The sequence below is a fragment of the Lycorma delicatula genome, chromosome 2 (genome assembly GCF_047948215.1).
Source record: "Lycorma delicatula isolate Av1 chromosome 2, ASM4794821v1, whole genome shotgun sequence".
NCBI lineage: Eukaryota > Metazoa > Arthropoda > Insecta > Hemiptera > Fulgoridae > Lycorma > Lycorma delicatula.
Window position 1 is genome coordinate 83,541,875 of NC_134456.1, and position 26,281 is coordinate 83,568,155.

The 26,281-nt window shown below is 31.3% G+C and overlaps 1 protein-coding gene across 7 annotated transcripts in view; it reads right to left on the bottom strand.

Annotated features, from left to right (window-relative positions):
* The window catches only part of LOC142318955 (uncharacterized), a 231,678-nt gene extending 211,695 nt beyond the window's left edge, over positions 1–19,983 (bottom strand). For 6 of the 7 annotated variants that reach the window (XM_075355651.1, XM_075355646.1, XM_075355648.1 and 3 more), the window contains exon 1: positions 19,919–19,983. In XM_075355651.1, coding sequence (XP_075211766.1) covers positions 19,919–19,968 — 50 coding nt within the window. In that variant the 5' untranslated portion in view covers positions 19,969–19,983. Of the gene's footprint in view, positions 1–4,145; positions 4,535–19,918 lie in introns of those variants that run through there. The other variant, XM_075355647.1, reaches the window with a different exon arrangement.
* Positions 19,984–26,281: the final 6,298 nt, after the last annotated feature.

Sequence of the window (26,281 nt, forward strand, 5' to 3'; positions counted from 1 at the left end):
ACTTTAAAAATTATTTTTAACATGAACATTAAAAGTTAAGTACCGTAATTTGAATGATCAATTTCGGCGACACTCGTTTGCCTACGACGTACTCAATCGTCGACGTATTCAATCGATCAAACAGAAATTATTCAACCTGGAAGTCGGATAATCTTTTTGTGCGTACGTAATTAATTGGTGTGGATATTGGAAAACATCATGGATTTCGAAAACTATATAACGCATATTAAAATGTAATCCTTGTAAAAAAAAATTTAATTAGGGGGAATTTGTATGAAGTAGGCTTAATTTAAAAATATTCTGACCACCAAATATTATTCGGTCATTTGTAATATTTTCAGATTGCCAGTCAAAAATAACAAATAAATATCAAACAAATATTACCTATTACAAATATTATCTTTGCCAAGGGAGGAGAAATATAATGAAGTAAAAGAATTAATCTTTTTTTCCCTTAATGAATATCTATAATTTAAAAAACTTCATCCTCCTTAGAGGTCAAGAAATAATGTATATTTTCAATATTTTAACCTTCAAGGAAGCTACGGCCTCGGTCTGTGGCTTAAAACCTTCAATGGTATAATACGAATGTATCCTGAAAATTTGAAAGCGATCGATCGGTTGGCTCTTCCGAGATTTTTCGTCATGAAATACATCTAAAAACCTTTCTCAGCTATACCACGAAACATGGGCAAACATTTGGTTACGATTGATAGAGTAGTTTTTTCTTTATCTCGAATAAAAAAAAACCTCTTCGTCTTTATATAATAGCATAGATATAATTATAAATTATATAAAACCAGATAAAGAAGCCCTATTACTTTTTTTTCTTTTTTTTTATACAGAGCAGTTATATGTTTAATTTATACAATCGCTGCGTGTGCATGCGCGTGCACAGGTAATTCTATCCTGTAGTCGAGAGTTCTAAGGTTCAATTCCTATTAAAGGCAGTTACTTTAATACCGATTTGAATACTAGATCGTGGATATCGGTGTTCTCTGGTGGTTGGGTTTCAATTAACCACACATCTCAGAAATGATCGACCTGAGACTGTACAAGACTACGCTTAATTTACATTCATACATATCATCCTCTGAAGTAATACCTTACGGTGGTTCCGGAGGCTAAACAGGAAGAGAGAGAGGTCATTCTACCCTCTTCTCGCTCGCTCACTCAACCCTCTCTCTCTAACTCTCACCCTCTCTGTACCTCTCTGTACCTCTCTGTATATTTCTCTAAAGTGGCAAAAGTTTTATTTTTGTAATAAAAAAAAAATATATATATTCTTGTCAATAAAATGATTAATATCTTAGAATAGGCATTAATATTACAACCAAATTATTATAATTTTCTCTGAAATATATAATTATAATTTTTTCTGAATTCTTTATAAAACGACCATATTTATTTCCTTCATCGGTCATAGTAGTGACTTCCCTATAAATAATTTTACATTAAAGAATTCAAATAAAATAAACTATAAAAATATTAAGTTTTTACTTACAAACCCAGAAGGTCCTAAGTTTTTTTTAACCGATATTCGCTTAAAACTAAGCGAATATCGGTTAAATAAACCGATATTCGCTTAGTATCCGATCTGAAATCGGATAACCGATCTGAAAAGATCCTTTTTACTAATGTTTTCATTAAGCATTAAGGATGGCTTTAAGGATAAATTAATCAAATAGTGGTATCGAATTTTATGCCACAATTTTGCGTTAATTAATTTCTCAGATTAGTTAATTAATCGTGAACTCTTAAGTACACTTCTGACTATTGAAATTTAAAAAGAAGACTAAATTTTATTTATCAAAATTACGTAAACTGCTTCGAAACAAAAGCGATAATAAAAAATTTCATTTGAGGTGTAATATACCTAAAAACCTTCTCATTTATGCCAAGAAACATGGGTAAAAATTTGATTGCGATTGATAAAGTAGTTTTTTTTTATCCCGAACAAACAAAAACACTCTTCGTCTTTACATAATAGTATAAATGTAAATTCTTATAAAAGCAAGTGACATTAATTTTCATACTTATCGCTAAATAATTTCTAAGAACCATTTTATTTTCATGTAATCTTTGAAAAAGAAAATGGTGATAGAAAATAATTTTGCTTGAAAGTGTTTTATTTATGAGAGTTAATCTTTCTATTAACTCGAAAACTGTGTATGTTTTATTATATGCACACGATTTCATTTTGACACAAGACAATGTATTTTAACGAAACTTGAAGACTAAACTTACTTTAGATATATTCACCAGCGTGCCACTCCCCATGACGAAAAGTAGATTTTGATATTTATTAGAACGAGATGCACTTTACACAAAAGAAAAAAAGGTATAGACAAAAGTAAAACCAGCTGCTGCTCCTCCTTTGGTAAAACGCATCTTTTAGTCAACATTTTTTTTTTTTTGTCTTCAGTCATTTGATTGGTTTGATGCAGCTCTCCAAGATTCCTTATCTAGTGCTAGTCGTTTCATTTCAGCATACCCTCTACATCCTACATTCCTAACAATTTGTCTTACATATTCCAAACGTGGCCTGCCTACACAATTTTTTCCTTCTACCTGTCCTTCCAATATTAAAGCGACTATTCCAGGATGCCTTAGTATGTGGGCTATAAGTCTGTCTCTTCTTTTAACTATATGCTATACTTTTAGTCTATATGCCCTCGATATATTTTAACAAAACTTAAATGATGAAAAAAAGCAAAATTAATCCTCTCTTCTTTTTTCTGTTCATCCTCCGGAAACATCGTAAGGTATTACTTCAGAGGATGTACGTTTGAAAATATAGACTTCAGAAAATATATTATGTATAATGGATGTATGTAGGATAGAAATGAAATATAGTCTTGTACAGTCTCAGGTTGACAGTTCCTGAGATATGTGGTTAATTTAAACTGAATCCTATTACTTCACTGTCTTGCGAGCACAGTTTTTTTTTATTTATTTACAGGATGTGAATAAATTTTAATTAAAGATTTCAAGGGTACAAGAACTAAAGTAAATAAAGTATGAAACAATTTTCATACAAATATTTTAGGAAATTTTGAACGAAAAAGTTTTTTTTGGAAATTTCCCTTTCCTGGAAATAAATAAGGTACGGTACCCAGACAAACGTGGGATAGTTTAGCTTGTCAGTTGCATATTGTTAAGCTATTAAAATTAAAACCCCTTTACTGTACCTGGTATTAAATAATTCGGGTCTCATGGGTTATACGGCCACCACTATAACTATCCAATAAATATCTGTCCATATTCGGTTATGAGATAACCAGATAAATATATTATAAGTTCCACCAAACTTAACCTATGCTCGCTTCCCTCGCTAACCTTGACTAGCGAGCGAAGCGAGCGTAGGTTAAGTTTGGTTACATTATATTTACACTTAACCAAATAAATAAATATATATATATATATATATATATATATATATATATATATATATATATGGACAGATATTTATAGTGGTGGTCGTATAAACCATAAAACCCAAGAAATCTTTATAATGAAATAGTTTAATACACAGATAATCAACGGAAAGAATAACCATTGATTATTGTTGACCTTAGGTAAATTTTTTTATAAAATATTTACATATTTTAACAGAACATACCAATAAAAACACAAATGTTAAAATCAACACACATCACATCCCTTTCTTTCTTCCGACACAAATACAATTTATGAATACTAGTAAATAATATAAGACGTTCACATTCGATTAATAAATTCAAAATAACTCTATAATACTGCATATAGAAAAAAAAATCAAATCACAAAGGATTTGCTTTAATTACAAAGAATTTTTCAACACCTGAAAGTACTACATTATATTAAATAATAGTTTTTAATATGCTTGTAAGTTAAAAGTCAATAAAGAAGCATACATGATCCAACGAATTCTACAATTGCATGCAAAAACGATTGTGTTGAATTGTAACCTAATTTTGTAATCTACTGATTACAAATAATGTACTAATTTTGTTATATAAGTACAAATTATAAAAGTCAAAACGTTTTAAATTTTACATAATATTACAGTCCTAAAAAATTATACATAATAACTAATTTTACATAAATTCTATTATGACGTCATAGTATAACAGTTACGTCAGTAATTAACTGAAACAACTCACCTTGTGAAAGGGTGTCTATTATGGGGTGAAGACATTTTTTTTACACTTTTTTTTATAAAATTTTTTTGTTATTTTAAAGTTTTAAAAAAATTAAAAAAACAAACACATCTAAAAAAAAAATATTTTAATGATAACGAGCGTACGCTTTGCAGGAAGCTAAACGGACCACAGCCGGTCGACAGCAAACAACGGGTACTTCATAACGGGCGACAACCCTTGCGACCGGGTTTAGTCTGGTTCTGGTCCATCCCAGAACAACGACACGGTTCCTACGGTGTTCAGCAGTCATCTTTAGCGGTTAGTCTTCAATATCAAACTAAAAACTCTCAACTAATATACCACGGCAACTGTTAGTCAGCCATCGATACCGAACGACAAAACAGCAGTGACGGGATAAGGGAGGGGATATCAAATCCCCCTCTTCACAAACAGCGTTAAGATAGAACACGGGCGTGAAAATAAAACGGGAAGGGGAGGGTCCAGCAGCTGCGCATCTCGGATGCTGCTGCTGCTGCTGCCGCCGTTACTACGTCACTAAAAGCCTACATCACCCCCTGATACGCAACAACCCTGTTAACTACACAGATTCAATAGTACACGACTACCGTTACATATTTCACTAAAAATAAAACTAATTACAACCACATCGTTCGACAATTAATGTATACTGTATCACGGTTAAATATTTTCGGTTACAACACCGACCATTAAAGCAAATAATGTATCTCTCAACAATCCCCCATCGCTATTTCGTTATAAATAAATACAGACACACAATGGAAGATTGAATTTTTGTTTAATTATTATTCCCAAAGCATAATTTTTAATTTGTCAAGAAAAAAAGTGCGTATCATTTGAGTCTAAATTCATACTACTAACAAACCCATAAAAATAAAAAAATTCTGATTTGAGCACCAAAAGACTTTCTTGTACGTCTATTATAGTACATATACACTTTTTTTTTTAAATGAAAAGTACATAAAATTTTATTTCATTAATAACTTCTGTGATTTTTTCATTTTTTTTTATTCCAATTATTTTTGTATTATTTTTTTTAATAATCCAATAATATTATTGGATTATTAATTATAAATTTTATTTTACAATCGGAAGTTAATAATTTTAAATCAATATATTTAAATTTAAAAAAAGGAGATGAATATGAATCGATGTGCCTTCCCCTTGTAAGATCTAAATATTTTATTAATTAAACTTTCGCTATTATTCTGGAACCGAAGAAAATAAGTACCATTTATGATATATCGTTGAAAAGCTCTCAATGAAGACTTATTACTGTAGTTAAAAAAAGTCCAAAATCAAAATTTTCTTGGATTTTGAGCTTTTTTGGACACTTTTGGCCATGTCGATTGCAATCAAAAGGGAAGATGCACAACTAGATGTTAGAGTAGTACTAAATCCAAAATTTCAACATCCTACGGCTAATCCTGCGAGATACGTACATACGTACACACGTCTTGCCGAAACTAGTGAAAATGAATACTTCGGTTGAAATCTGAAAATCGAAATTTTTCCCGATCACAATACTTACTTTACTTCGTAAAGAAAGTAAAAATTGTTTAGTTTTAAATGAAATTTCGCTATTATGAACTACAATAACGAAGACAAACAGAAAATTACTGCAGATATAAATTTTCTTCGAAACCTTCATTAAATAATTAATTAATCGCAATATTTTACCTACAATATTCAATAAAAACTGACACATATTTAAAATTTTTTTGAAATCGGGAAAATATTTTTTCAAAGTTTATTCTCTTTTGATTTTAAAAGTTTTTTTAAACATATTTCCGGAATTACATCAATTAAAACATTTTTATCAAATCCTTAATCAGATGGGGAATGTGGAAATTTCGTTGAGGATTTACCATGAATTTTTTTATAAAAATATGGTGTCAATTTTTATCGAATTTTGTAGGTGGTAAAATATTGCGATTAATTTAAAATTTAATGAAGGTTTCGACGAAAAAATTTATCTGTAGCAATTTCCTGTTTGTCTTCGTTATTATACTTGGTTCATAATAGCGAAATTTCTTTTAAAAATAAACCATTTTTACTTTTTAGTTTTAAAGTTTTAAGTTAGTTTAAAGTTTTAAAATCATAATAGAATAGACTTTGAAAAAGGATTTTCCCGATTTCAAAAACTTTTAAAACACAAAAAAGGTACTTTTTCGTTTTACGCCACCCACTTTTTTCGCATTTTTCACATAAAAATTACTTAATATATAATTTTTATAATAATTGATGAATAAAACCTACGATTATTAGAGAAATACTATTGTAACCTTATAACTCAATAAAAAAATTAACATGGACACCACATGACTTCATTGTACGCCTATTAAATTACATACATTTTTTTAAAAAAGAAAAGTACATAAAATTTTATTTTATTAATAACTTATATCTTTTCTTTTTTTTTTTTATTGTTGTTGAATTATTATTAATCGTAAATGTTTTTTTTTACAATCAGAGGTTAATAATTAATAATAAATCAATATATTTAAATTTAAAAAAAGGAGATGAAGATGGATTTGAAAGATGAAGATGAAGAAGAAAAAGAGGGAAGGGACATCGGTTCAATACTATGCGATAACAACAAATAAAAATATCTTCAAATCGTGAATGAAGAAAATAAAATTTTCCGTTTAAAGACAGATTTCCCGAAGGAACTTAAATAAAAATTCGACCAAAGGGGCTAGAATTGGGATCACGTTTTATCGAATTCTATGAAAACTTATTTCAACGTCACAGTGCAACATACAATAAAATCAATCGTATTTAAAACCGTGAATTGAAAAAATTCATAACAAAAAATGTATTTAAAAGTTTGCCCCTTAAAATTTCGTAGTAAAATTAGTAAAACGAATTTAGGTATTTTAAATATTTTATATCTAAGATTAAAGAATATTAACAGATCAAATTCGACGCGTATAAAATAATTACAATAGATAATTTTAGATTTTATGCGACGCCTCCAACATCGGATCTTTCATTCATTCATTATATGTAAAATCTAGCGGATTCAATCTCTCAGCGCGCGCACCAGGGTACAAATGCATTATTGCTCCCGTTCATAACACATTTGACCTAAATTACCAAACTAATGCATACAGATCCAGTATGTCGAATTCCACTAGAATATTCATTGTATCTATATTTAAGGAGGCCAAACCGATCCCGACTTATCACCAGAATATTAACCCATTATTATTTTCGCTTTATTTTCAAACCTATCGTGCGCACTTCTGTTGGATAATTCTATCAGGTATTATTATTATTAAAGAGGTCTCCTAATAAAATAAAATTAAAAAACTATTGACTGTAACCTGTGCTATCCAGGTTTCTTTAATTCCTTTTAAAAGGGAACACTTTCGCTAATCTAGCTGTACGGCCAATAATTATTTATATAATATAAAGTCTTAAATCCAATCTACCAGTGGATTTAAATTAAGGACTGAAAAGCTCAAACAAAAAATAAACTAAAATATTCAAACGTAAAATTAAATAAAAATGTTGTAGTAAAACTGGAAAATATGAATTCAGGTAACTCAAAATTGTATTATTGTAAAAAAAAATGAATACAATAAAAAAAGAAAGATATTCACATATAAATATTATTCTATTTACCAATTTCTTGTACTTTTTTTAAAAATAATAATACAAATACAAGTAGGTTTCAATTTTAAGGGGAAAGGTTTGTTCTAAATTTGTTAAAATAATTTTTTTAAATCTCCTGTTTTTCATAGAACAGCTATTTAATTTTCTAAGTTTATTTTTTTTACATCCTTGTACGAAGTAAAGGAAGTATTATGATCGCGAAAAATTTCGGTTTTCAGATTTCAACGAAAATATCCATTTTGACCAGTTTCTACGTACCGTCTGTACGTACGCATTATCTCGCATAACGGTTAGCCGTAGGATGTTGAAATTTCGCAATTAGAAGTGTTGTAACATATAACTCATGTGTAACATGAGATGCTTACATAGGGGATAGGTTGATCAAACTTCACTAGCCTGTGTTGCTTTGGTCTCGACCGAAGTACTGTTTAAGTAGGTATAGAGGACCTGTTAGAGAACTTTTTCTTGGCGGTTTCTGCTGCTGTATTTTATTAATTTTACTTGGCTAGCCTACTTCTCCTCCCACTTTGTGCTGATGACTGCGGGCTTACTAATGTTAGTGACCCTAGTGGCTAGGATCCACCCGGGCAGTTTGATCGGCCGGAGGTAGGCGTGCTTGACACCGAGCCCCGGTTAAAGCAATTCAAGTAGCATCGGGGGTCATGCTCGGTAACGTGTTTTCATTCTCCCGTGTATGATTATGAACTTTATGGCAATTTGTTGAATTGGAGTGCACACTTATTAAGGGGCAAATAAGTAATGTTGGTTGCGATCAACCTAGCCTGTAAATCCAAGAGGTTATACTCAGCTCCCGAACGGACCAGACCTGAGGTCCTCTGGGACATTTATTTTCGCTGGCAACACTCCAATCACTAATTTAATTACGGTATGACGTCGTGGCATTGAAGTGGCTGGATTAATATGCTGTCGTGGCATAAATATTACTTGCAATCGTTTGTAAAATGGGTAAATTCGACTTAGGTGGCGATAGAATTTGTAGAGTTAGGCGCGGGGTCTTTGATCTTCCGCGTGTAGGCTTTTAGCTTAGTTCCTGAGGGCTACGTGGTAGAGTTAGGTGTCTGTCTTCTTTGAAGGCAAACTCGACTAGGGCAGAATTTACCGATGTGGATGTCTCTTGGGACATCTTTTTTCTTTTTCCTATTTAGCCTCCGGTAACTACCGTTTAGATAATTCTTCAGAGGATGAATGAGGATGATATGTATGAGTGTAAATGAAGTGTAGTCTTGTACATTCTCAGTTCGACCATTCCTGAGATGTGTGGTTAATTGAAACCACCAAAGAACACCGGAATCCATGATCTAGTATTCAAATCCATGTAAAAATAACTGGCTTTACTAGGACTTGAACGCTGTAACTCTCGACTTCCAAATCAGCTGATTTGGGAATACGCGTTAACCACTAGACCAACCCGGTGGGTCATCTTGGGACATCTGCATCGGTGGTATCTCACGGGGCCGGATGATGACTGTGGAATTTGATCACTTTTGAGGGCAAGAAGATGTCCTCCGATCAAGCCACTCTGGCTAGGAACGGAGGGGGTGGTGTAGCGAACAGACATGCTATGAGGCGGGTGTTCTTCTCCCTCGGGGGGAAATGCGATGTAACATGTAAGCGCCACGACGATGGTAGTTTCACGTGATAAAGTAAATGTCATGCGGGACTCTGCGATGGAGGTGAGTGGGAGTAGGAGGTTTGTCTTTCTCTACCTGGTAGACCAGACCGGAGTCCGTAGTTCAAATTATACTAGGGGTTTAAACTGTAAAGTTGAGTTCACTAAGGGAACTAGGAATAAGTAAATGTTGCGAACATTTCTTGTGGTATATTTATTTACTGAATTTGCCTCGAATATGAGACATTTACTCATAAATAGGTTAATTTAAAAGTAGAACTAAGCGCGGGATTCGTGCTTCCGCGAACTCGGTTAGCGGAAGAGGGCAAGGAAGTAGGACAATGGAGATGTCCAAAAGAAGCCTACAGCGAAGGCGAAGGCTGAGCAATAATTCACTGATGTAAATGTCTACCGAGGCATTTATATCTGTGGGATCCCAACGAGACCTGGCTTATTACTGTGAGATTTAAAAAGTTAGAGGGTCAAAAGATGACCACCGTTAAAGCCCATAATGTCTAGGAAAGGGGGGGGGGAGGTGTGGCGACCGGTATCGTCACAAGGCGTGTTTCTTCTCCTACGGGGGTTGGGATGTTGTAACATGTAGTTGTGTACCTCCCCTTTTGATTGCAATTGACTTGACCAAAAATGTCCAAAATGCCCAAAATCCATAATATTTGGATTTTGGACTTTTTTAACTGCATTAATAAGCCCTCATTGAGAGCTTTTCAACGACATAACATAAGTGGTACTTAATTTCATCGGTTCCAGAGTCGATTGCAACATCATTCTAAATCGAGCGAGTAAAAATAAATTATGATAATTCTTTTACGAAATGGAGATTACACTTACCAAGTCTTATCGATTAATACATAAAACGTGTTTGTTTTGCGGTCTAAAGTAGAATATTCAAAACCGAGCGCTATGTTTATTAAAACATTTGCGTAACATGTTAGGGTGGACAAAGAAGTTTTCTTTGGCCACCGATGATAGCTGTTACGTTTAACGATTTTGTAGTGAATTTTTCGGTAGCTTTGTTTAATATACTCTATTATGGTTGGCAATTTACGTAAGCATACTAGCAAAATTTACAAAAAAAAAAATAATTTTTCTATTGGTATTTATGGGAACAAATTTTTTTCAATGAAAAAAAAATTTCAACTCTTATAACTTTGTAAAGAAAAAGTATGAAAATAATTCAATTTTCTATTTTTTTCATATTTCGGTCAATTTATAAAAATGGTGCGGTGATAATATTAAAGTATGTTATGAGTAATTTTTAGATTATTAAAAAGGAAATAAATTTGTAAGTTATAAAACTATTATTGCAAATGAAAAAACGCATTGTAGATAAAACGACAAATAAATATCATATGAGAAAGTAAAGTATTATATGGCATACACCATATGCGAACAATAATCGCTTCAATATTTTTCGACAAGGAATGCGTCAAACGGATTAATGAATCTACGTAGCTGAAGTGATGAAGACTTAGATTTTAGCAGTAAAATTGTTTTAAATCGATGAAAGAAATAAAAACTATCAAAGCTGAATAGCAGTAATATGTGACCTTAGAAGAAAAACGTAACTTTTTAAGATCTAATCAAATATTAGGAGCGATGAAGGAGACTACGGCAACAGAATTTAAAATCAGAAAAATTCAAGACAGAAAATAAAATAGTCATACATGAAGAAAGAGAACTTTTACCCAAATCTGTAGACAAAAAATAAAATTTATTTTTCACTGCCGCTTTCCACAGCTTAAATCCGCTGTTATTTAAATACTAAAAAAGTCATAACTTCAGTTTTATTACTCATTATCCATTATTATTTCTAGTGGCAACAAAATTCGTATAAAATATGTAAAAAGATCAAAATAAAAAAAAATGTAATTCCAAAAAACTATAATAAAATATAAGGTTTAATAAACATACTCTAATAAAATGTGCATTATTATCAACACTGCTGTCACTGGATAATACAAGGTGTTAAACTTCAATGAAACCCCATCATTTAGTATAAAATGCATATATTGATGCAAGATGGGTAAAATAATGTGGAAGATTTTGGTACAACTGGAGCTAGAGCAGGAGGGCTGTTTATTGCTAGCACATTTGAGTATTGACAGTCTGCATCAAGCATTGGCTTTTGAACAACATTGTGTAATTATTTGGTTAGAATGTTAGGCTAACTGTTGAAGAACATGTATTCATAACGGAAACTTATTTAGAGATGAAATCTCACTTGTGTGTCAGTGAAAGTTCAGGAAGAAATTTGAAAAGTAAGCGCCAATAAAAAGTGTTATTCAGAATTTTGTGAAACAGGTTCACTGCTAAACCAGAAATGTACCCGACAAAGTTTTAATGATGCAGGTCATACAGGGCATTAAAGCACCGATTACAAGATCCTCGTAAATCTTTGCAAAGACTAAGCCAGGAAAAGAATATTTCAATAGATTCAACTTGCAATATAAGGAGAATTCTGAAATGTTATGCATCAAATGCAGGTTTTCCTAAGCTAACTAATGCTAATTAAGCAAAAGGGGTTCACTATTACCGACAATTCAAGGACTCACTATAGGCAACATTCGTATTAGACCAGGTTTTTTCACAGATTAAGCATGGTTTCATCTCGGTGGGTAGTTAATGGTCAGAACTACCAGATCAGGAAGTACTGAAAACCCACACATTTTCTTTGCATCTTCCCTACACCCACAAAAATTAGCTATATGGTTCACGGTCTCAAGGCAACAAATAATAGGACCCTTGTTTTTTGAAAAAAACTGTGGATGATGTTACAGGATTTTTTTGATGGAAGAATTATTTCTAAAGGACTGTAGCCATCAAGATCCCTGATCCGACTATTCCAGACTTCTTTCTGTGAAGTTACTTAAAAGAAATCGTTTATAGAAGCAATCCAAACACTGCAGGAATCAAAGACAAATGTGCCAACCAGGAAATACAGCTAACAAGAGTAGTCAGGAATATGGTCAAACGTGTTGTCAAGCAGATAGAAAAGGATGTACATCATTTTCAACACCTTCTGTAAATTATTATAAAAGTATTTGCCAATAAACTATAATTTATAGACTAAACTAAGTAATGGAAGCCTCTTTTAAGTTGAACATCCTCCATGGCACAAGTGGTAGCGTCTCAGCCTTTCATCCAGAGGTCCCGGGTTCGAATCCCAGTCGGGCATGGCATTTTCACAGACACTACAAATCATTCATCTCATCCTCTGAAGCAATACCTAATGGTGGTCCCGGAGAACATTTTGCTATTAAATTTTTTAATAAGGTTGATTAGTCGACTATCCGCTTAAGTGATTTTTTTTTCTCTTCCTCAACCACTACTACAAAGAGTTACACAAGTGATAGATGAATAAGTTTTTTAAAAATCTCCGTCTGCACTTATTATAGAATTTTTATGGCAATTTCCCCATTAAAAGACTTTGCAAATCCTCTTACACAAATGTTTTGCACGGTAGAACTCAAAATATTAATGAACCGCTAAATAATTTAATGTGGACAGGAATACTCAAGAATGTTTTTGTTGTTCTTACCACAGTAGATATTTTTAATAAAGGCAGCACACAATTAAGTACTTGGTATAAAGTAAATACTTAGATAAACCTAGAATATAGCCTTGGAAAAAAGTAATAATGCTATCAAAAACCCAAACAGAAACAAATTTTGAATGCCAAGTGACCTGTGACAGAATCCAAAAAAACTGTTAAAAAGATAAGACTTTCAAGATAAAACTGGAACATATAATTGAGGCTGATTAAGCCCAGAAAATCCGTTCTGTAGAGCTGGCTGAAGATAAATTAAAAATATTCAATATATATATTTTGAAATCTTTAATGGTTCAAATGAAAAACTTCCCTAAATTAGCCATTTTAACATGTAATATGTAAAATTGGTGATCCCACATAAAAATCTTATTATAACTAAAAGTAATGAAATTATGTATATCAGGGTAAAACAGCATTTCAATAGTAAGCCTTCTTAGATAGGGTAAGGCTGTTTTTTGAAACAGTCTTACTCTAGTTTATTTAAACTTTTTTAAAAAAAAAAGTTAAAATAAACTGAAATTAAAATATTTTACTTAATAAATTATAATAATAATTGAAAAAAATTAAGCAAAAACTTACTCCTTGAATCCTGTTAAAAAATTTTTTAAACAAAATAAACACACTAAATGAAGAAGGCCTCACAGTAATTCAAAGTAGGCTAAGTCTTAGTAGATAATAGTGAAGGAAGAAATCCACATGGTACAGTCAAAACTACAAAAGAGAGGGGGCATGGTACTAACAGATGTAAACATAAAAAACAGCTGTTATTTGACGGCAGTTGCAATGGGTTCTTCCGTAGGTATAGGAAACTGTAGAGATAAATAAATTATTTATGGTGATGCTAGTACTAAGGCTACAACTACCAGTTTACCTTATAATTTAAGGTATAAGGTACCAGTTAACTATATAATTTACCTTACCAATTAAAAAAAAAGATGACATAAATATACAATGATGGAAGTAATCTCTTAATTTAGTATCCATATGCATATTTACAATCTTCAAATTTACTATACATTTAATAAGTTCAGAATCCATAAGATTATTAAATTAAGATTTCATTTAGGGTTACAACAAACTAATAAATACAAAACAATTAACTTGATTTAAGGCACAATTTACCAATATAAATTATACTACAACATGACTATGACATAACAGGGACTAAATGTGTAAGTACCAATGAATGGCATTTTTTTATGTAGTTCATATACAATACAAAAATTAAAATAACAGCAATACACACAGAATTTCTTAACAATCTTAAGATGAATAAGTTTGCAGGCAATGAACTTCTTTTTGTCATTATTGAGAGAGGGAACTTTTACAAATATACACAAAACATGTGAGAAAGAAGAGTGGATTAAAGAAAAGTGTTCAGAAGTGGAAAGAGAAATGAACATTGGTAAAATAGACGGAACATACAGGAAAGTTAAGGAAAATTTTGGGGTACATAAATTAAAATCCAATAATGTGTTAAATAAAGATGGTACACCAATATATAATACGAAAGGTAAAGTCGATAGATGGGTGGAATATATTGAAGAGTTATACGGAGGAAATGAATTAAAAAATGGTGTTATAGAGGAAGAAGAGGAAGTTGAGGAGGATGAAATGGGAGAAACAATACTGAGATCTGAATTTAAGAGAGCATTAAAAGATTTAAATGGCAGAAAGGCTCCTGGAATAGGCGTAATACCTGTAGAATTACTGTGCAGTGCAGGTGAGGAAGCGATTGATAGATTATACAAACTGGTGTGTAATATTTATGAAAAAGGGGAATTTCCGTCAGACTTCAAAAAAAGTGTTATAGTCATGATACCAAAGAAAGCAGGGGCAGATAAATATGAAGAATACAGAACAATTAGTTTAACTAGTCATGCATCAAAAATCTTAACTAGAATTCTATACAGAAGAATTGAGAGGAGAGTGGAAGAAGTGTTAGGAGAAGACCAATTTGGTTTCAAGAAAAGTATAGGGACAAGGGAAGCAATTTTAGGCCTCAGATTAATAGTAGAAGGAAGATTAAAGAAAAACAAACCAACATACTTGGCGTTTATAGACCTAGAAAAGGCATTCGATAACGTAGACTGGAATAAAATGTTCAGCATTTTAAATAAATTAGGGTTCAAATACAGAGATAGAAGAACAATTGCTAACATGTACAGGAACCAAACAGCAACAGTAATAATTGAAGAACATAAGAAAGAAGCCGTAATAAGAAAGTGAGTCCGACAAGGATGTTCCCTATCTCCGTTACTTTTTAATCTTTACATGGAACTAGCAGTTAATGATGTTAAAGAACAATTTAGATTTGGAGTAACAGTACAAGGTGAAAAGATAAAGATGCTACGATTTGCTGATGACATAGTAATTCTAGCCGAGAGTAAAAAGGATTTAGAAGAAACAATGAACGGCATAGATGAAGTCCTACGCAAGAACTATCGCATGAAAATAAACAAGAATAAAACAAAAGTAATGAAATGTAGTAGAAATAACAAAGATGGACCACTGAATGTGAAAATAGGAGGAGAAAAGATTATGGAGGTAGAAGAATTTTGTTATTTGGGAAGTAGAATTACTAATGATGGACGAAGCAGGAGCGATATAAAATGCTGAATAGCACAAGCGAAACAAGCCTTCAGTAAGAAATATAATTTGCTTACATCAAAAATTAATTTGAATGTCAGGAAAAGATTTTTGAAAGTATATGTTTGGAGTGTCGCTTTATATGGAAGTGAAACTTGGACAATCGGAGTATCTGAGAAGAAAAGATTAGAAGCTTTTGAAATGTGGTGCTATAGGAGAATGTTAAAAATCAGATGGGTGGATAAAGTGACAAATGAAGAGGTATTGCGGCAAATAGATGAAGAAAGAAGCATTTGGAAAAATATAGTTAAAAGAAGAGACAGACTTATAGGCCACATACTAAGGCATCCTGGAATAGTCGCTTTAATATTGGAAAGACAGGTAGAAGGGAAAAATTGTGTAGGCAGGCCACGTTTGGAATATGTAAAACAAATTGTTAGGGATGTAGGATGTAGAGGGTATACTGAAATGAAACGACTAGCGCTAGATAGGGAATCTTGGAGAGCTGCATCAAACCAGTCAAATGACTGAAGACAAAAAAAAATCAAAACAACACAAAACATTGATAATATATTAATCAAGTAAGTTCTGTGCGATTTGTCAATTATTTCCAGATTAGTCTACACCAGTGGTTTCCAAACTTTTCTGAGTTGTGGCGCCTTTTTCAATTAAAATTTTTCCATAGCGCCCTACCCTAAGTGAAAGTATGACTTCCTGTAAGTAAGAGATAAAAATAAATAAAACTTGTGTTTCTTCATTATTGTTTTACTTTATTAACATTAAATTAATAATTATAAATGTCTTGGTTCAATTAATTATGAAGCTTTTATAATATTTTGTGGTGGCCCTATTCATTTTTATTTTATGTACTTATTTCTTTTGTGACTGATTATGATTCTCTGTGCACATGTTTTTTTACAGTTGGAAGTTTTGAACACCAAAATAAATTTTGAGCTCCTGTATGACCTTGAACTACAGCAACAGCCGCATAATAAAGCTAAACATGTTTTTAATTTATTCTGAAGTGTTTTAATTAAAATTGCTAAAAAATCGTCAAAAACTAGTCGTACCCAAAATAAAATACTCCACTATTACTTGGAAAACAATTGTGAAAAATTGTTTCTGATTAACTCTGAAAAGATGGTGCTGTTGTACAAATATGTTTGATACTATTCTCAAGCTAATATAATAAAGATATAAGTCACAGAACAGGTAGGCCAAAAACAAATAACAATGAATATTCAAGTTTAGCTAAGGAATAACAATATTCCTGACAGCCTTTGATGAATGCTTAGAAGCAAAGCTTAGAAATGCCAGCATTTTTCACAGCAGATGTTAAATACATTTTTAAAAGGTAATAAAATGTGTACATAAAAAATACATTTTACATTTATGTAGAAAATGAAATATAATTTTTCATAGTGAAAAGAAACATTACCAATTAATTAAACTGTTGTAAATTTGTATCCTACAACTTTAAAAGGTGGTATTTCGTTTTTAGACGAAATACCACCTTTCGCTCCATTCCATCCAGGTATTAGAAATACACTAATCTTTCCATTACCTGGTCTGTTAAATGTAATTCAATATTTTGATAATTGTGCAAACTTCTATGTATGCAAGTTATCTCAGATCTGAAAGTTCTATTCTTAAAACTGTTAAATAACTTACTTTAACGGATTGGTAGTATTTCATGTTTTATTTGAAAATTGTATACATTTCTCAACACACAATTGAAAGTTATCAATGTTACCATTCTTTTATAAAAATTTTCAAGATATACTAAACTGTACTAAAACTTCAATTTTTTCCCTTTTTATTTAAATTTAACAACTTTATGCACCATATTCTGCAAATGTATTCGCAATTTCACGTTTTTTTAATACAATTGTTTTAAATCTATAAAACCATTCCTCATCTTAATCTGTGGTTAAATGATGACTGATTTTTGAAAGGGTAAGTGTGAATGAGAAGGTGGTATAAAACTAAAGCTATAGATTAGCATTGAAAAATAATATCAAATTAAATTTATATCAAGGAGCAAAGAATGAATATTGGAAAATACCATTTGTAAAATATATAAACATACATCTTTAATACGAAACTATTAACTCCCAATTATTTAGCTACCCTAATCATACGCTGTGACTGTAGTTACTAGTTGGTATCCACGATCATGAAATTATTTTACTTATATGAGCAAAATTTTGTACGAATGATTTCAATATTTCTTTCATCGAGAAATTCAAAGACTGTGAAGGAAATTATATACATTTGCTAATTACCTTCACAGTCTTTGAATTTCTTGACGAAATAAATATCAAAATCTTTCGTATAAAATTTTGCTCATAGAAGTAAAATAATTTCATGATTGTGGATACTAACTAGTAACTCATCACAGCTTATGATTAGGGTAGCTAAATAATGGGGGGGGGGGGTAATAGTTTCAGATGAGAAGCTATTAAAGATGTATGATTCCATATTTTACAAATGGTACTTTCCAATATTCATTCTTTGCTCCTTAATGTTATAAATAGATTTTCGAATGTTCATCTACAGCTTTAGTTTTATAGTACCTTCTCATTCACATTTACCTTTTTAAAAATCAGTCATCATTTAACCACAAATTAAGATAAGAAATGGTTTTAAAGATTTAAAACAAATATATGAAACAATTTTACATATTTTTATTTAACAATGGTGGCTGATAAATTATTTGGAAGAGCATTTATTGTTAACTTTCACTCACACAGTTACTACCTCTTTGTTTAAGTAACTTTGTTATATACAGGCTATTTATTCTTTACACAATTCTTTAAAAAAATTTACAAAAAACTCATAGAGGAATGTAGTGGAAATAGTTAACTGTTAATACTGTAAGATTAAAATACTTTCTCAATCATTTATGATTGCCAATTCTATTTTGTTATAGAGCTTAATCTGTTAAATTTAACACAAAATAACTCTAATCTTATACAATTACACAGTTATCAAATGCAGTTATGGAAGTTTTGTGTAGTGTTGCTGAGTAATGTAGTTATTGTTGGCTTTACACTCGTAAGTATCACTGTGATAAGTATGATTACATTTTGTTACAAACAATCAGTTTGATTATTCTACAAGAATTTGCCTCATAATAAAACATCAAGAAATTTCTATTTATGGACAACAGAAGTAATATTGTAATCATTAATGGAAATTCTATCCGTACAATCAATAGTTACATCAACCTGAATAGCATAATGCAATGGTTTTTATCCGTATTTAAAGTTACATGGTTACAATCCAAAATGAATGGCTCAAGATTTTGTGGCAAGTCATTAAACGAGAAGAGCAAAAGGCCAATAGGCAATTTTCAATCTACATCTTGAAGTGAGGACCTAAATTTTACTTGTGTATTCTTATCAAAAGATGAAATTTCAACTACTTGTTTACAGTTTATAAGATATGAATTTAACAAACTGTAAGGAGTTCCTCTGATATCAAAGATGTTACGTTTTTTCATCAGTAAATAATGTGGAACTAAATACATTTGTTTGTAATTTTTCAGATTGTCAAAGTTATAACATAAATAGAAAAAAAATTATCAATTCTTATGTTAATTTGCATTTGGTGAAAAACAAATGACTGAATAATTTATGCGTTTGTTAAATGTGATAACTGCATTTTATATAATTTCTACCATTGGTTATATGCATCATGACTCATAAATCATTTTAAAAATTTTGTTTTAATGTTATGGATACTTAAATTTCAAAATGTTACTAGGTCTCTTTTGTATGCAAATATTATATGCGATATATGTGATACAAAATAAGTTTTTTCCATTTCACCTTCACCGAAATATCGCAAAGACCCTTAATTTTATCATAATAGTAATTACTCTTAAGCTCAAATTATGCTATAATTTATGTTTGGAAACTACCAATCATAAGCTACAATAGTTTCTCCCTTTTCAAATATGGAATCATTTTAAAGGCATTAGAATTTACAATTGCATTACAATATATAGTTTCAAACTAAAACTTATTCTTTTCTAATAATTAATCCAAATTAAAAAATGAATTAATACACTATCTTACTTATACGTAGTGTAATCAAATAAAACAATATCCTGATTATCCTGTTAAAAATTAACGTAAAATTGACCTTGAAATGTAGAAACCTACCCTCGTACTCACCCCATTGTCAATTATGTGTTGATATACTAAACATAAAATAAATACTTGGTAAAAAAGATTACCATAGTTTCAGTACTCTTTAATATGTAGTACCGGTACAAAGGATATGTATATAAGGTATACAAATTTATAAATAATATTTTTTAACAAAATATAAACTTACGTAGCACTTAAAACCTTGTAAAAACTTTCTTCTTGAGCCACGTTCTCCATTGTTTCTCGCCAAAAAAATAAAAACTCTATAACTAATATAACTCCCAAAAAAGGAACATAATCTACAAACAGGATCACCAAATGGACAAAACAAGTAGTTTTACCTATAACCACAACAAAACAAACAGTTACATTTTGAATATTCCAGAGCTGCCATTACCAACATATAAATATATCGTACTACTTTAAATGCACAAAAAGAAAAGTTTGAAATAAATAAGTTTTGTAGAACAGAACAAGGAATATGTGACAATAAAATAAAAATATTTTAAAATGTACCCTCTCAATATGCTATATTGTCTTGACGGCTGGTCAATTATAAATAGATTCTTTATTGTTTGATTAAGTTTCTTTACAGCTGTAAGACGAATCTAAAGAATCGATTTTTTATGCTTCTAGTCCGATATGAGTATCGAGAAATGTAGTTTCAAACTGAAAGGATTTGATAGCATAAATATTATTAAATAGAAACTTACTTAAAACAATAGTCGACTTCAACTTATCTACCAAAAGTAGAGAGCTTACAACTTTTGAATGGCAATATTAAAATTCTTTCAGAGGTGGCATGTCTCCTACTATCGATTGAGTTGATAGGATATTTATATGTTGGTAATGGATATTGTGAAACTTTCAAAGTGTAACAACTGTTTTATTGAAGTTGGTGGATTAACCACGTGTCCGTTTACGGCATAACCACGTGGTTAATGACAGGATAATTATTAGAAAATAGTAATTTTAATTTATTTTCGTTCATATTTGTATTATCTAGATTGTATGTAATTCAATAGTATCATCTGTTAAAATTTATAAACATTTTATATGTGCCATGAATTATGCTTTTAATGTAGTTTATCGTTTCATAGCCACTTAATTTACAATTTTGTAAATATCTTTGCTTGCTCCTTCATATGAAGCTAAAGAATTTCTCAAATACAATACATATTAAATGATACAATACAGAGTATTGTAAATACAAATGTGTTAGAATTGGTTCATTTCATTAAGAAGCTATACGACAAATAAGCACAATAAAATAAATATGTAAAATTTCACTTCCATTATAGGAATCTGTGTTAAAATTAACTTGTTTTCCCTGCACTTCTGTTATAAATTTCACCCTAATAACTTGTTAGATGATATTCTGGATTATAATCAATACATTAAACAGCATTACTAGATTCATATTAGGTAGTTAAGAATAACTAATACCATGAAAAACAGTTTGTATTGGGGTTAGGTATCACATTTATTTGTTTAGTATAACTTGAAATAATGAAGTATATAGGTTTCAAAGTTGACATGATAGCTGTCTTGGAGATTTTTTTTTAAAGTAGGTGATCATACTAAAGTGTTTTTTTTGTTGTTGTAAAGGTCAAATATGCATTGGAAATAAAAGTAGTGTCAGTTTTTTGTTGAACTAATATGTCCAATTGTGAAAATAAATTAACCTGTAAGTGAGAAGATTTTCTTTAAAGCTCACTTTGTTTTTGTTTATAAGTTTCATTATTAATAGGTTTAGTAACACCATCCAAACATGACTATTCATTAGTATTTAGACGTGCAAAGTATATAGGTTTCCATTCATAAAGTTAATAAGTTCTGCTGTCCTGGAATATTTTTCTTTCTAAAATATTTATAATTGCAAAATAAATGGTGAAGTAGATCTAATTTTTTTTACATATAAATGGTGACAGATGATTTTTTTTACAGTGATGACATTTTTCTGTTGTGTTTCCTAAAGAAATATGTTATGTTAAAATGTTAAGTACAAGTTTTAACAGTTAAGAGCTGCATTCTTTGAAAAACTGTCATTTGTATGACTGAATGTAACCTGATTTTCAGTAAACTCATACTCAATATATTATTGCTGATATAGAACAGTAAATTTGGGTTCATGAAGAAGGCAAATAAGCTGTTCACTAATCACTATATAGTAAGCCTGGCATGATACGTTTATTATTCTTAATGGGGAGTCATTTTATATATACTGCACATTACCTGTATATTCATTTCAGATTTTTTACATCATAGAATACAAAATACCCTTATTTATTTAGGACCATACAGTTATTAAATAACATACAGTAGTTGCACAATTTACAACATGGTATTATAAAACTTGTGAATCTAACATGTTCTACCTGCAGTTTTGTTACAAATATACATTTCACTAATTTTTCACATTATATTCTTGCAGTGAACTAAACCAACATTAGTCCTTTTCAAGCTAACCCACCGGGTTGGTCTAGTGGTGAACGCGTCTTCCCAAATCAGCTGATTTGGAAGTCGAGATTTCCAGCGTTCAAGTCCTAGTAAAGCCAGCTATTTTTTCACGGACTTGAATGCTAGATCATGGATACTGGTGTTCTTTGGTGGTTGGGTTTCAATTAATCACACATCTCAGGAATGGTTGAACTGAGAATGTACAAGACTACACTTCATTTACACTCATACATATCATCCTCATTCATCCTCTGAAGAATTATCTAAAACGGTAGTTACCGGAGGCTAAACAGGAAAAAGAAGAAGAAGAAGAAGTTTCTTCATACTTTGAAATATATATTCGTTGTGGTTCGTTATTAAAAAGAGATAATAAAAATTTTAATTGAAACCCAAAATAAATTAAGTTAATTGAAACCCAACGGTTTCAATTAACCACACATCTCGGGTATGGTCGAACTGAGAATGTACAAGACTACACTTCATTCACACTCATACATATCATCCTCATTCATCCTCTGAAGTATTATCTAAACCGTAGTTACCGGAGGCTAAACAGGAAAAAGAAAAGTCCTTTTCAAGCTAACCCGACAATATACAGATCCAAGTAATGGGGTCTAATGACAACTAAAAAATATGTAGATAAAAGTTTTGAATTTAATATTAAACAGAAAAAACAAATTAACTGTTAGGCCACATAAGAATATATATTAATAAATTTATAGTACAATATTTTCATTTAACATTGTTAAATATTTACAAAAAATATTTAATCTAGAATGTAAAACTTGAGAAGAGCTATTGCCAAATATAGCAGTACTATTATTAAAACCATAGTTATCAGTTAAATGAGTAATCAAATATATTTTATACAATAAGTAATGAATGGGCAGCATTATTAGGCTCATCTCGAGTAATGCAAAAATATATACCACATGAAATATTACAAAGTAAAAGGTTACGTGTGAAATATATGAAAACCTTATAATTAATTGTACACAGAAGTACGTATATAATGTTATATTTATTGTTTTATAAGGCTACAAACTGTATATACTCTCGAACAATTGAATTATCACAATTACACCCTACTTTAAATATAAACATATCTCATTCCTTTACTCTACATTTTTCTATTTTTAAACGATCACTTTATTTTAATATAATAATATTAAACTTTTATGTGATCTGTACACATTAACAACGTAATATAAAATTGTAATTTGGGAATGACAGTAGAAGGTTAGAACCAATAGTATATTTAAGTATCATGGTTATATTGCATAAATTGTCATTGTCTTGCTTGTTTATCAGTTCATATTGTTGGAGAGTTAATGCATTGTAGTGCATTTGTATGTCTACAAAATATTAGATTGTAAATTAAATGCTGTGCACATTATTATGTTATCACAATAATACAACAATAAAGACAATATTAAAATACAGTGTTCAAAAAGTGATGCAATCTTATGGAAGAATGTTTCCTTTTTTTATTACTGGTTTAATTGAGAAAATTCTGTTAGTCCCAAGAAGTCTGTGCAATCCCTGCTGGTCTGGTTGCTCCGTTGGTAGTTCCCACACAACTTCGTGCAAGTGTTTACAGATGCATCTATATAGAATTTGTATTCACGAGTTCTTACCTGCAGACACTGGAAAACGTGTAGTTTTCTGTCAGTGGTTCATGTCATCTGTAATGCCAGAGGGAGAACTTGATGTTTGGTTTTGGTCTGACAAGGGGCATGGTTCCACCTTGACGGATACATGAATGCACAGAATCCACCCATTTGGTGTATGGAAAATCCACATCAGCTGCTTGAGTCCTCTGCACGGATAAAAAGTGGGTGTTTGGTGTACAGTTTCATATAGGTGAATCATGACATTCTTTTGGCACAGTGAATAGCGAGCACTACATACAGATGGAACATCAATTTGCATACACTATACATGCAGACAGACTATAGAGTACATGTGATTTCAGCATGACAAAGCTACGGTTCATACAGCTAACATCACTATGACTTTCTTGGATCAGTGTTTTCATGGACAATTGATTTCGAAGAGGTTGTGGCCTCCTCAGTCTCCTGGTTTATCCCCTCCTTGATTTGTGAGTATACCTTACCCTCATGAGTGTGAGAACTCATCCTCACACCATTCCTGAATTGCAGAGCAAAATTGAATGATGTGTCGCCACAATTCCTCAACAAACATTGTAACATGTTTTTAAGAGCTTGCAACGTCATATTCAATTACGTGAATTGTGTAATGTAGGCCACTTTCAACAATTATTGTTGGTTACTCATTTTTCCATAAGGTTTCATCACTTTTTGAACACCTGTAGATTCTTCTTTCTTTCCCAATATTTGTGTTGCACAGTAGTTCAATTTATAAAATGGTATTATAAAACTTGTGAATTTAACATGTTCTCTCTGCAGTTTTGTTACAAATATACATTTCACTAATTTTTCACTATTATATTATTGCAGTGAGTGCTGTTATGCCCAGTGAGATGAGGATGATATGTATGACATGTAAATAAGGTGAAGTCTTGTACAGACTAAGGCCGACCACTCCTGGTACTTGTGGTATCACCAAAGTGCACCAGTACCCACTGTTTAGAATTCAAATCCATATAAAAGCAACTAACTCTTAACTAGGGTTAGAATCTAAACCTTCAACTTTGAAAATCAGTGGTTAAACAACTAATTTGCAACAAGTCAAGAACAGCCAATGAAAATATATTCTGTTTGTATATATATATATATATAGTGTCCCATATAAAACGTAACCCAACCTTATATTGGTAGGTATTGAAATAATAAAAAGGCATGTGTAAATGTAAATGTAATTTTTATTATTACCATCCATTACCTTACATTTAAAGTAAATGTTGGAAGTGGCCGCCATCTTCTTGAATATAAGCTTCCAATTCTTTTTACAGCGTTTCTTGCAACTTTTTTCAAAGTTTGTGGCTGGATATTTAATACAGCTTGTACAATATTGACTTTCAATTGTTCAAGTGTTCGTGGTTTGTTGCTATAGGCTTGTTCTTTGAGGTAACCCCATAGAAAAAAATCCGCCGCAGTCAAATCTGGAGATCATGGTGGCCACAAGCCTTGACCGATAACACAACCTCAACGAAATCAGAAGTTGAACCTGCGTAGTGCGATGTCGCACTGTCATGTTGTAGCCAGCAGTGTCTGTCTTCCTCTTCCAAGAGTGCAATGAACTGAAATAAAATATCCTGATATTGTTCTGCATTAATGGTGTACTCGAAAAAAATAGGACCGATTATTTTCTTCCGCGATATCGCGCACCACACGCCCAACTTCTGTGGGTGTAATTGTTTTTCATGATAAAACGTGGGGATTTTCAGCACTCCAAATTCGACTGTTTTGGCTGTTTATGTAGCCATCCAAATGAAACGTGCTTCATCTGTGAAAAATAACAAATCCATAACATTAATTCCCTCGCACAGAAATTGACAGAACCATTGACAATATTGTGGCCATTTTTCTTTGTCGGGCTCAAGAAGTTGTTGAACCGTTTGAATGCGATAAGGTCGTAATTGTAATTGTTTGGTCGCCCGATGAACAGTTGATTTAGACAAATTAATTTCAGCAAACAAATGTCTGATCGATTTATTTGGCGAGGTGAGTAATCGATCTTTGATTTCAGTGACTTTATCTGTATTCAACACTGACGCAGTTCTTTTGTGATCCTTGTTATTAACAGAACCAGTCTCTCTAAATTTTGCAACTAACCTTAATACTGATGTTTTGTTAGGAGCTGGTTATCTGGGTACTTATGGCAAAATAAATCTTGCACTGCAACCACTGATTTCGTACTTAAGTACGACTCAACAATGAAAACACATTCATCTAGCGAAAACACCATCTTGTCTCTAGCAATACACTGAACGTTATGATTGTATTGTTGTTACTATCGGTAGTGTTCTACTGCGTCACCGCGATGTTCAGATGTTGGTCGAGTCCATTTCAGTAACGAGTAGGGGAGTAAGCTTGACTTTTGAAATTTCATGGATGAGTGATTGATGGGTTGCGTTTTATATGGGACACCCTCTATATATATATAT